This window comes from Oncorhynchus mykiss, chromosome 9 (assembly GCF_057628025.1).
Source record: "Oncorhynchus mykiss isolate SJ-2025 chromosome 9, ASM5762802v1, whole genome shotgun sequence".
In the NCBI taxonomy this organism is placed as follows: Eukaryota; Metazoa; Chordata; class Actinopteri; order Salmoniformes; family Salmonidae; genus Oncorhynchus; species Oncorhynchus mykiss.
In genome coordinates, this window is record NC_143030.1 from 28,106,665 (window position 1) to 28,119,592 (window position 12,928).

General features: G+C 43.4%; 2 protein-coding genes across 5 annotated transcripts in view; both read left to right on the forward strand.

Moving 5' to 3' along the window:
• LOC110531788 (regulator of G protein signaling 12) overlaps nucleotides 1-2,948 on the forward strand; it is a 78,360-nt gene extending 75,412 nt beyond the window's left edge. For all 4 annotated transcript variants that reach the window (XM_036987657.2, XM_036987656.2, XM_036987655.2 and 1 more), the window contains one exon: nucleotides 1,720-2,948. In XM_036987657.2, the coding sequence (XP_036843552.2) occupies nucleotides 1,720-2,042 (323 nt within the window). In that variant the 3' untranslated portion in view covers nucleotides 2,043-2,948. The remainder of the gene's footprint in view (nucleotides 1-1,719) is intronic.
• A 742-nt stretch (nucleotides 2,949-3,690) lies between these two features.
• LOC110531794 (hepatocyte growth factor activator serine protease) overlaps nucleotides 3,691-12,928 on the forward strand; it is an 18,560-nt gene continuing 9,322 nt past the window's right edge. The window contains exons 1-7 of the mRNA XM_090183911.1: nucleotides 3,691-4,130; nucleotides 4,286-4,349; nucleotides 5,056-5,149; nucleotides 8,980-9,053; nucleotides 9,344-9,487; nucleotides 9,816-9,947; nucleotides 10,859-10,969. Coding sequence (XP_090040037.1) covers nucleotides 4,077-4,130; nucleotides 4,286-4,349; nucleotides 5,056-5,149; nucleotides 8,980-9,053; nucleotides 9,344-9,487; nucleotides 9,816-9,947; nucleotides 10,859-10,969 — 673 coding nt within the window. The 5' untranslated portion in view covers nucleotides 3,691-4,076. The remainder of the gene's footprint in view (nucleotides 4,131-4,285; nucleotides 4,350-5,055; nucleotides 5,150-8,979; nucleotides 9,054-9,343; nucleotides 9,488-9,815; nucleotides 9,948-10,858; nucleotides 10,970-12,928) is intronic.

The window sequence follows — 12,928 nt, forward strand, 5'->3', positions numbered from 1 at the left end:
TCAGCTGTGACAAGGGAATGCTGTGGAGGCTGTGTTCATAAAACTGCTTTGACTGTGAATCAGAGACGTAGGAGGTCAGAAGGTGTGTGCGTTGGAGTGCTATGTATGAATCACTTAGAACTCTTGTTGAAAAGCTGAGGGTCACTGAGTGCAGGAGGGACGAGGAGAATTATCACTCAGGGTTAGCTTTGGCCTCTCTCGACTCACGCATCCTCAATATAATAGAGAAGTGTCGCGGAGGAACTGTATGAGTCAACGCACTCTAACAACCCTTTCCTCTACTCATGTGATGTCTCATTATGTACACCGGCTTCAGGTCAGATATTCTTTCTCCATTGCGATATTCAATTTTGTCAAACACTTGTCAAGATAAGAATACAGCTAAAAACTGCACAGAAATGTGAAACGGTCATAGTGATCCAGCTCCAATGTGACTACAGACTTTAATCTGGATCCAGAAATGCACCTTTGAGAAAGTTCTGTATTATGTAATCCTGTTAAATAGTGTATCATCATATCAATGCAACACTGCTCAGTTTGTGGGCAAGCACCACGTTTTGTTGACATCAACAAGTCTACACTCTTAGAAAAAAGGGTCCCTAAAGGGTTCTTCGGCAGTCCCCATAAGAGAACCGTTTTTGGTCCCATGTAAAACCCCTTTTGCTTCCATGTAGAACTCTTTTGGTTCCATGTAGAACCCTCTGTGGAAAGGGTTCTACATGGACCTCCAAAGGGTTCTACCTGGGACCAAAAGGGTTCTTCAAAGGGTTCTCCTATGGGGACAGCCAAAGAACCACTTTAGGTTCTAGATTTTTCTAAGAGTGTAGACCAGGTCTCTCCAACAATGTTCCTGGAGAGCTACCCTCCTGCAGGTTTTCCCTCCAACCTCAATTTTAACTGAACTGTTTCAGTTTATCAACCAGCTAATTATCAGAATCAGGTGCGCTAGATTAGGGTTGGAGCGAAAACCTACAGGACGGTAGCTCTTCAGGAACAGGGTTGGAGAGCCCTGGTGTAGACAGTAGTACAGTACAGTACACAGTTGATCTAACGAATAACCAATCAGTTAAACTGTTACAGTTTGTTATTTTGAAGCCAAGTGGATCGCCCTGCGAACCCAATGGCATGCATAGAGCTTTTGATGTTTGAGATGGTTTCATTTTGTTAGCTCGTATTGGCACAATGTTCTGAACTGATCCGGGGCCAGAAGCCATCAAGCCAAATACTCTGAGCCTGATGCTTTGTCACCCACAGGTCACTGCTCTGAGATCAGTTCAATGGACGTACTGCATTTCAAGGGTCAGAGCTCTATCATAATGGAGATGGAAAAAGCTATTCCAGCGGGTTTCTTAACCCTTCCGCTACTCCTCCCCTGTTCACTGTTTTTCCTCTATCACCAAAAAGTGCGTAGGTCAAGACACAAAAAACTGGTGGCCTTCACTGGCCTATGTCACTGCTTTAGACTGATTATAACACAGATTATAAAATCATCTGGAAGGCTTTGTACATTTCCAGGGAGGTGGTAGACAAGTCATAACGTGTGTTTTGTAGTAACCCATCAGTAAATCATTGACATGTTAACCAATGCATGCTGTGTTTGAGGCCTCAAGGCTATGCTAGATTGGTAACTCTCCTCCATACACTGTAGCTGGGCTTTTGATTTGTTTGACCACTGTGGTTAAAACGTGTCTGATTCTCCCATCACTCCCCTCTACCCAGAGAGAAGACAAAGAGCATGTGCTCTTGACCGCTCCCACAAGAGGTCGCCGTGTCTTGGAGCACTCCGCTCTCAGCCAGCACTGCAGGAGGTGATGGACGTGGAGGGAGTGTGCCTGGAGGAAGAGGAGGAGGAGAAGGTGAGGGAGGTCACCATCACCCATGGAGAGGACTCTGAGCTCAGCGTCAGTTTCCAAGGGTACGCGGCTGAGCTCCGGCAGTGCCAGAGTCGAATGAAGACCTCCCAGGTGCCCCTCAACACCCACGATCAATCAGAAGGGAACAAAGACTCCAAGACTGACATATACAAGGCCACCATTGTGTGAGCTCTGAGGCTGACCAACCCTCACCAGCACTTTCCAAGCTTGATTCACAGTCTGTTCAAACAGGAACTTACTTGATGAACAAGGGACTTTTACTATAAAAAACTCTCGTTTTTCATGCCAGAACTGATGTATATGTATAATAATTGTATGGTGATAGATATTGTATTATTGATCATCACTGACTATGCCGTACTGTTTAGCGGGTATACATTTTCAAGAAGTGATGAAAAGGAAAATAATTGCCAGTTAAAATTTATGAACAATTTGGTAATAAACTATTGTTTGGAAATGTATTAGGAGCTACCTTGTTTTAGATGGATGCTGATAATACAGGTACTGTAAAACAGGGGCTATAGAATTAAGCCTCTTTCAGGTAGGTTATAGGATTCACACATGTAGGAACATGAGAAACTCCTTGCAATTCTAGTGCACGTTACTGTATTATTCTGGTCACACACTGAGTGTAAAAAACATCATGAACACCTGCTCTTTCCATAATAATAGACTGACCAGATGAATCCAGGTGAAAGCTATGATCTCTTATTGACGTCACTTGTTCAATACATTTCAATCAGTGTAGATGAAGTGGATGATGCAGGTTAAAGAATGATTTTTAAGCCTTGAGACAATTGAGACATGGATTGTGTATGTGTACCATTCAGAGGGTGGATGGGTAAGACAAAATATTTAAGTGCCTTTGAACAGGGTATGGTAGTAGGTGCCAGGTGCCAGGTTTGTGTCAAGAACTGCAGGTGTTCTTAATATTTTGCACACTCAGTGTACACTGTTTCATGGTGAACAAAATATGATGCCTCTTTATGTCTGTACATTTGATCTATTATGGTCTGGCTTGATGTTTGGTTGTTCAAATTCCACTCAATAAACATTCCCACCTTTGTAATGCCAGAATGAAAGCCTCTGTCGTTAGTCACGTTGAAGGATTTTATTAAAGGCTCAATCTGGTATTTAAACAACCGCAACTGATGGGGGTATGACAGTAGAACTAACCCACTGGGCACAGACGTCAATTCAACGTCTATTCCATGTTGGTTCATCGTAATTCCATTGAAATTATGTGGAAACAGCTTGATTGAGCCAGTGTCTGCCCAGTCGAAAGCTCATGAGGCATTTATAAGTTATGTTCTTCAAGAATCAGTGGGGCTATATATCATTCATTTAAACGTCCAAAAATGGATGTACCAATCCAAGATGGCCCCTTTAATGATTAACTTAGTTTGAAATAAAAATGATTTGTAAGAATGCAAATCCTTGATACCCAACCAGCTCCAAACATAGATCTGTCAAAGCCATTATCATTGGTCTTTAAGATATTCACATTGCAGAATTCTCCCAAGTGTGTTTTGTCTTCTTAAATCTGTTTGCCCAGTTGGTCAGAACGGTGGTCAGTTATTAAGAGTATTAGTAATTATAAGTGAACAATTTCTTCGAGTCACACATTATAAACCCATTTTAGACCAGTCTTGTCAGGAAGTCGTGTCTTGTCAGTAAGAATAATATATCTCAGAGTGTAGTTTACCATAGCAGGCATTTCAATTACTGCAATCTTTGAAAATTAGAGGCTTGGTTATGGGACAGGGGGTGTTCTTGCCACAGCACGCAGCACTTGGAATGTTTATGCATGGTTACCAAGCTATGAGAGGAGGGATCCGAAACCATCACCCGCCACCTCCTCCAAAAAGTTACTTTCCATTACATCAAAGATCAGCACTTTCAAGATCTTGCATGTTTAATCGTGGGCGTCTCGTAAGGGAAATTAGTTGCAATTCGATGTTTTGCGTAGAGTGATGGCCATAATCAAAAAGTAGGTCTAATGACGCATTTGATTTACTCAATAGAGTTTGCAGGGAACAGGCTCGCTCTTGCAGCATATCCCACGTTCTCCATGACCAAAAGCAGGCTGAGTTCTCTCGAATTGACAGATAAAACGTGACATTTATCTGACGGACCTGATTCAAGAAATTAACTTCAAATACTTTTGCGCACGATAACAGAGACTACATAACCCAAAATATTATGATGCTATACTTTGTGTTACTTTTCCTACCGTATGTCCTCAGTGTACGAACGGTAAGTGAAGCCATTTCTTGCAATTATAGCAGTTATTCTAGAGCGCAACAAGTGCACGGTTTGCGTTTGGATAGGCATATTTTGGCGTGCATAATTTGCCCAAAAAAGTAAACTAACCGTGCATTACTTTAATACTGTTTTCACTTTGGTTCCAGCGAATGGTACTCCCAAGATATGAAACGTTTAGTGCAAGAAATGTGAACAGAAATAGTCATAAAGGTAATCATTACTATTAATATTATTATCATTACTATTAACATTATTATCATTACTTAACATTAACAACATACATTACCTGTTTAATTGACTACAGTTTTGTGCGTAGTCTTCACTATCCTGTTTCAATGTTGTTTATAAAATGTTGTTTGTATAATATGTTTACACAACTGTGCCATACAGCCCATCAACCAATTTACCAGGTCAACTCAATGATAATGACCTCTTTAGTAGATGGAGTTGGAATCCAGAATTATTCATCTTGTGTTGGCAAGGGTACACAATCTCTTTTCATAACAGAACAACGATTAGGCTGTCTAGGGGAATGATATAGTGCTGAGATCTATGCATCCCTTCTACTGTGCTTCCCTAGTAATATAACTTGATTGGGTCCTGGCAGGAGCCACTGTCAACCTCAAAAGATTAATTGTCTATCATATGCTGTGATCCCAAGCCATGGGAGAACACCTGCTTTCTCATATTCAAGTGGCCTCTATTTTGCTGCAAAGTGTTTTAGGGTTGGTATTGTTTCTACTTTCAATATTGATGTTGAACTGATCTTGTGCAGTAAACTTAATGAAATACAGATTTTTTTAAATGTTCTTGCGGAGAATGAGGAATTTATGACTAGAATATGTGTAAAATACAATATGTTCACAATATGTTCACTGATAACCATATGTATCTACTCCTGTTTCTGTGGATCCAGTCCTTACAGTAGAGGGGAAAGAATGTAAATTCCCATTCCGTCATGGAGGAAGCACTCACCATCACTGTATCACCATCAGCTTCTCCAGCTCTTGGTGAGTCCAGTGTCATCCATTTCAAGTGTCTCTTGGTCACTCTAGGATCCAATGTTTTAGAGACACAAACAACCACTTCAACCACACGCACATTCAGCATAACACTGCCACACATTTCCATTACTCAAAGAGATACACTATATATACAAAAGTATGTGGACACCCCTTCAAATGTGTGGATTTTGGCTATTTCAGGTGTATAAAATTGAGCACACTGCCATGCAATCTCCATAGAGAAACATTGCCAGTGGAATGGCCTGAACTGCAGAGCTCAGTGACTTTCAACTTGGCACTGTCATAGGATATAGGATGCCACCTTTCCAACAAGTCAGTTCGTCAAATTTCTGCCCTGCTAGACCTGCCCCGGTCAATTGTAAGGGCTGTTATTGTGAAGTGAAAACGTATTGGAGAAACAACGGCTCCGCCGCAAGATGGTAGGCCACACAAGCTCACAGAATGGGACCACCGAATGCTGAAGCGCATAGCGTGTAAAAATCCTCTGTCCTTTGTTGCAACACTCACTACGGAGTTCCAAACTGCCTCTGGAAGCAACATCAGCTCAATAACTGTTCGTCGGGAGATTCATGAAATGGGTTTCGATGGCCGAGCAGCTGCACACAAGCCTAATATCACCATGCGCAATGCCAAGTAGTGTAAAAGCTTGCCGCCATTGGACTCTGGAGCAGTGGAATCGCATTCTCTGGAGTGATGAGTCACACTTCACCATCTGGAAGTCCAATGGCCGAATCTGGGTGTGGCAGATGCCAGGAGAACGCTACTTGCCGAATGCATAGTGCCAACCTCAAAGTTTGGTGGAGGAGAAATAATGGTCTGGGGCTGTTTTTTATGGTTTGGCCTAGGCCCCTTAGTTCCAGTGAAGGGAAATATTAATGCTACAGCACACAATAACATTCTAGACGATTCTGTGCTTCCAACTTTGTGGGAACAGTTTGGGGAAGGTCCTTTCCTGTCTCAGCATGACAATGCCGCTGTGCACAAAGCAAGTTCCATACAGAAATGTTTTGTCAAGATCGGTGTAGAAGAACTTGACTGGCCTGCACTGAGTCCTGACCTCAACCCCATCAAACACCTTTGGGATGAATTGGAATGGCCACTGTGAGCCAGGCCTAATCTCCCAACATCAGTGCCCGACCTCACTAATGCTCTTGTGGCTGAATGGAAGCAAGTCCCGGAAGCAATGTTCCAACGTCTAATGGAAAGCCTTCCCAGAAGAGTGGAGGCTGTTATAGCAGCGAAGGGGGGACCAACTCCATATTAATGCCCATGATTTTAGAATGAGATGTTCGATGAGCAGGTGTCCACATAGTTTTGGCCATGCAGTGTACCTCACTCTTGTACACACAAAGAAGTTTCCCAGTCATAGATTGGTGAGGTGAGACACCCACGCACACACACACACGAGAGCCACGTGAAAGCCATGCCGTGTCCACATCACTAAGCATCTGTCATGGTCTAAACACACCAGCACATGCATGAAGAGACCACGACGCCTCTTCCCCCTCAGGAGGCTGAAAAGATTTGCCATGTGCCCGCAGATCCTCAAAAGGTTCTACAGCTGCACCATTGAGAGCATCTTGACTGGCTGCATCACCGCTTGGTATGGCAACTGCTTGGCATCCGACCCGCAAGGCGCTACAGCGGGTAGTGTGTACGGCCCAGTATATCACTGGGGCTGAGCTCCCTGCCATCCAGGACCTCTATACCAGGCGGTTTCCAAAGGAAGGCCCTAAAAATGGTCATAGACTGTTCTCTCTGCTACCGCACAGCAAACGATACCCATGCACCAAGTCTGGAACCAACAGGACCCTGAACAGCTTCTACCTCCAAGCCATAAGACTGCTATATAGTTAGTTAAAGAGTTAACCAAATAGCTACCCAAACTATCTGCATTGACCCTTTTTGCACTAACTTCTTTGACTAATCACATACGTGACTGTTACTGTTTATTATCTATCCTGTTGCCTAGTCATTTTATTCTTAGTTATATGTACATGTCTACCTCAATTACCTCGTACCCCTGCACATCGACTCAGTACTGGTGCCCCTTGTATATAGCCAAGTTATCGTTTCTCAATGTGTATCTATTATTACCTTTAATATCACGTGTTCTAACTTTTATATTATTTCGGTATGTTCTTTCTCTCTTCATTGTCGGGAAGGGCCCGTAAGTAAGCATTTCACTGTAAGTCCACAACTGTTGTTTTCGAAGCATGTGACGAATACAACATGATTTGAAAACGTAACCACTGACAGACATACTAACCACTAACAGACATTCATTGAGACATGCATTTGCACTGTGACTGTCTCAAGACCCTATATTACTACAGTAAATATAAAGACTTAAACTTAATTATAGTCCTCGTTAATCCATGTGGTATTGCCCTAAAAAGTAATGAGGTGACTGTATGCAAACTTCCACGACCTAATTGGGCTATCCTAAATGGCTTCATATGCCAACGCTAGTCAGCACTGCTAATTTATTCGCCAAAAACTGTCATAAATGCTAATGTCATGTTATAACATGTTTATGACACGGTTGCGCAGGTTTTATAACCTAGGTTTGAGTTAATGGTTTATAGTAATGACTGTTTCATGTCTCAGAACTAACTATTTACTTTCCACAAATTGTGACACAGCAAGATGCCTCACTGCCTTCTTGTGAAAACAACTAGACCACAGATCTGTGTCTCATAACCACAGAGCTGTTGGATAGGGAGTGCTATGATAAAGTCATCTGTGTGACTGCGCTGCAGCTGCAGAGTAAATCCACTCATGCTATGACAGGGCTGGTTGGCGTCTGCAAGTATGAACAACTAGGATGTAATTCAATATGAATCATGCTCTTGCCCTCTCCCACTCAGTCCTCAAGTAACAGCAAGTGCTCAGTGCTGGCTCATCTTAAACTCTGAGGGTTTTCGAGGGTGTGTGTGTGTGTGTATATGTATACATGGTTGTGTAGGTGTCTGTATATGTGTGTGTGTGTGTGTGTGTGTGTGTGTGTGTGTGTGTGTGTGTGTGTGTGTGTGTATATGTATGCATGGTTGTGTAGGTGTGTGTGTGTGTGTGTGTGTGTATATGTATACATGCTTGTGTAGGTGTCTGTATATGTGTGTGTGTGTGTATATGTATACATGGTTGTGTAGGTGTCTGTATATGTGTGTGTGTGTGTGTGTGTGTGTGTGTGTGTGTGTGTGTGTGTGTGTGTGTATACATGGTTGTGTAGGTGTCTGTATATGTGTGTGTGTGTGTGTGTGTGTGTGTGTGTGTGTGTGTGTATATGTGTGTGTGTGTGTGTGTATGCATGGTTGTGTAGGTGTGTGTGTGTGTGTGTGTGTGTGTGTGTGTGTGTGTGTCTGCTTATGAACTCAGCCACTGGGATCCCAGCTTGAGAGTCACTTTGATCTCAAAGTTTCTCTATTAGTTTCTCAAGGGATTTTGAAAGCCAAGTCTTTTGGTTTGGTGTATTGGGTGTAGTTACTGTAGTTAGCGGGTGTGGATTGATGGGTGGGGGAATCAATAAAACGTCTAACCCATTTTGGTAATATAGCTTTGGTCCCAAAAGGATGAAAGTGCAGGGCTCCTCAACTATTATGAAAGACAGTTAATAAGTATGGTATCAGTTTCAAACCCACTTCTTGTACTTACTGGAGATATGCAGGTTTCTGCGGAGTATCCTTATGGTTCTTAGTCAGGTGACTGATCGTGTTCAATGTGCTGTTGATTTGCTATCTGACTCCTTGATCTCAATGGCCAGGTTGAAACTGTTGCATGTGAGCTACAGGAATGTTTTTATTTCCGCATCATAGGTGTTCTCTGACGCACAACTTTGATCGGGACTTTCTCTGGGGATACTGTGCACCTGCGAACACTCAACCCATTGGTGAGAGGTCATTCTTGTAGAATCTGTGGACAAGACCTCATCATCTACAAAGTCTATGTTGTCTCTGTGTATTTATACGATCTTAAAGATACATTTCCTGCTATTTACGGTAGTGGCATGCATGCATAAACATAATATTTTTTAATCACTAGCTAGGTTTCCATCCAATTGTCAAACAGTGTTCAAATTAAACACACCAACGTTGGTAAATACTTTATTCTTATGTTACTGAGGTAGCATGCTGTTTATTTCTAATGTTTTCACTAATGTTCTCAGTTGTTGTGTTTTAGTGTTCGTCCACTCATCACGCAGATTCACAGACCCTTGTCAGGTGAATCCATGTCAAAATGGCGGCATCTGCACTCTGGTCCCCCGCAGACGCTCCTTCGAGTGCTCCTGTCCAGAGAGCTTCACTGGGAGGCACTGTGATCAGAGTGAGTAACTTCCAGTATCATACTTTCTATATGGACTTGTGTTTCAAAGCAGTTTCAATTAAACTAAACCAATTACACATTTTTAGGTTAGAGTCAAATGTCAATGGGGTTTTATTTCTCATTGCGGTATGACAAAGTGTGGGGTGGTAGAGAAACTGTTTTCCCTTTTGAGGAGTACCTTTAGTGCATTAACCCTTATCTTGCTCTTCACAATGCCAAACCCCTTCCACAAAACATACCCCCCTAACTCCTCATTGACCTGTTCACTTCCTCCTCTTCTCACGTTTCACCCAACTACCTTTGATCTCTCTATTCTCCGCTTTGTCAGGGAAGTGCTATGAAACCATACACCTGAGATATTACGACATTGGAAAATCATGGGGAAGGATCTACCTTCGTAACGTGGAACGGTGCACATGTGTGGACGGGGAGATCTCCTGTGAGAGAGTCCGCTATACTGGTAAAAGACATTCTTACTCAGATCCTTTGTTACTTTAGCTTCAGCCACTCTGTGCTTTTTTGTTGTTGTTGAAAATGAGAGTGGAACCTTCAGAGTTGATGAGGTGCTGTCTCTTGGCTTAGAAATTGGTCCCTGAATGGGCCCCTGAGTTGAGGGCCCCCTAAAACCTTTGGAGTATGAAGGCTTCTCTAGTTGAAAATCTTCCCATCCCAACATTCCTCAATCTCCCACACCTTTTGGATGATCAGATCTCTAGCCCTGACTGTGTTGCCAGGCATCTCACTGTATTCTCAATGCCTTAATGGTTGGGAGTGGTTCGGGCGAGCCTACCAGGCCTTGAGAAACCCTCTGAACTCCCACTCTCCTTTTGAAGCCCCTCAGAACGCGTGAGAGAAACCTCTCAGCCAAAAGATAAAGGTGCTTTCGTCTCTACGGTGGACGTTTGATGGGTGTTGAAAAGACACTTTGGAGAGCCCCTTGAACCAAACCTGTTTTGTTTTGTAATGGTATTAGGATTTTTACAAGGTTCTGCAAACAGATTTGATTTAGTACTACCATTTCCTGCACCCCACCTCCCCAGCCTGTTATATATGCTATTCCCACTCATACTGCCCCCACATGGCCACTCCAAGAACAAAATCAGTCAACTACTGTACACCGACCGGTGTCTGTGTTTGTGAAAGCATTTCTCCCATTCTACTTTTGCAACCCTGAACCGTAAGTGCTCGACTACGTGGGTAATCTAATGCTTGTGTGTTTTGATCAAAGTTAACACACTTCAATCACTGATGCAAGAACAGCTCCTGTGTTTATCATGCAGTAGCGGGAGGCAGGAATAAGGTGGTTGGAACTGATCCCAGTGCTGTGGTTTGTCATACTGTATTATACCTGATGTGTGTAACTGTCCTCAGTCTGCAGTGAGAACCCCTGTGAGAACGATGGCACGTGCCGACTCATCACAGCCACCAGGGAGGAGGTGTGTGCCTGCAGGCCTGGCTACAGTGGACCCTACTGTAGCATTGGTGAGTCCAACTGCTACATGCTAACACAGTCACTGTTCGATTTACATTGCTAGGTTAGGCTAGCTTAGCATAGCTGTAGTTTAGCATTACTGGTCTTAGCCAGAGGTCATAGAGGGATAGACTGGGATAGAGAAGACATTTTATGATGTTTATTCTGCTCTGTGACTACAAACATTTAGATAGTCCAATATAAATAAGGTAAACAGATAGACACGCACACACTCTCATAACACTTAAACACAGGAAACTGTGATATACATGGTATACTGTCTTATCCCCCACATCTCTTGTTGTTCAGCTCCGGAGGTGGAGTGCTATGACGACAAGGGCACAGACTTACCGTGGCGTGGTGGGCACCACTGTCTCTGGTGCCCGCTTTCTGCCGTGGAGTTCGTCCCCCTCAGGGGCTTGGGGGAAATCTCCTACTGCAGGCGTGTGTCCAGCATTAGGTTGTCTTCCTTTCTTTATTTCCACGTCTTTATTGACAACCAATCTGGCAACCCAAAACAGAAGCTGAAGTCTATGCTTCATGCCTGTCATGCCTGTCATGCCAGCACTATCTCACCACTATCATCCACCTCCCTCAATCTGTCTGGCCTTGATGGTAATATGGTCATTCACCTTCCCCTTTGTCTGGCCTTGGTGATATGGTCAATCACCTTCCCCTTTGTCTGGCCTTGGTGATATGGTCAATCACCTTCCCCTTTGTCTGGCCTTGGTGATATGGTCATTCACCTTCCCCTTTGTCTGGCCTTGGTGATATGGTCATTCACCTTCCCCTTTGTCTGGCCTTGGTGATATGGTCATTCACCTTCCCCTTTGTCTGGCCTTGGTGATATGGACAATCACCTTCCCCTTTGTCTGGCCTTGGTGACATGGTCAATCACCTTCCCCTTTGTCTGGCCTTGGTGATATGGTCAATCACCTTCCCCTTTGTCTGGCCTTGGTGATATGGTCAATCACCTTCCCCTTTGTCTGGCCTTGGTGATATGGTCAATCACCTTCCCCTTTGTCTGGCCTTGGTGATATGGTCAATCACCTTCCCCTTTGTCTGGCCTTGGTGATATGGTCAATCACCTTCCCCTTTGTCTGGCCTTGATGGTAATATGGTCATTCACCTTCCCCTTTGTCTGGCCTTGGTGATATGGTCAATCACCTTCCCCTTTGTCTGGCCTTGATGGTAATATGGTCATTCACCTTCCCCTGTCTGTCTGGTCTTGATGCTGATATGGTAATTCTACCTGGTACAGACAGAAAAGGATGATCAATGATCAATGCAGGGCCCCACGTGGGCATGTGACCGCGTGCTCGGTCGGTAATTTCGGCCATGATTACTACAAGTTTAGATAGCTGGCTGGACTAATTTACCAATCTAAAAATGTTTTACTGACTATGGGAGAAATTGAGTGACTCAGTGAGTGACATAAGAAAAGGAAAACTGCTGATGCACTACCAAGTTTCAAAATGGCACCTTGTGTATTCTACCGTTCTAATTCTCAACAGTAAATTGAGACTGAGTTCCTTGAAAAAAATGGTGTCCTCATATGTAGCTACGGGCCTGAAAGTGCTATAATGGGGCATCGCAAAAGCAGCGGGTTTTTTAGGCGCTACGCTGGAAGGTTAGTTCTTCCCAGCGTGAAAAGAGCCGCAAGCCACTTGATCAAATATTTTCAGGTGTGAGCCGCGTGTCCAAATTCTTGAAAAAAGAACTCTGGTCTTGTCATATCACAAGGAATAACCTTGTTATAGGACTTCGTTTAACGGATCGATTGATTATACCTTTGTGGATAAAGCTTACTTAAAAAAAAAAAAACAGTGTTGAGTTACATGTCTCTAATGAACCTGCTTCAAATTATAGAGCTCGGCGAGTCTCTCTGGTCCGTGAGGGGCTTTGTTTTTAATCAACGGTGAAATAGGCATTTGGCAGTCTTCAATTTCTTCTCCCTTAAAACGTTTACT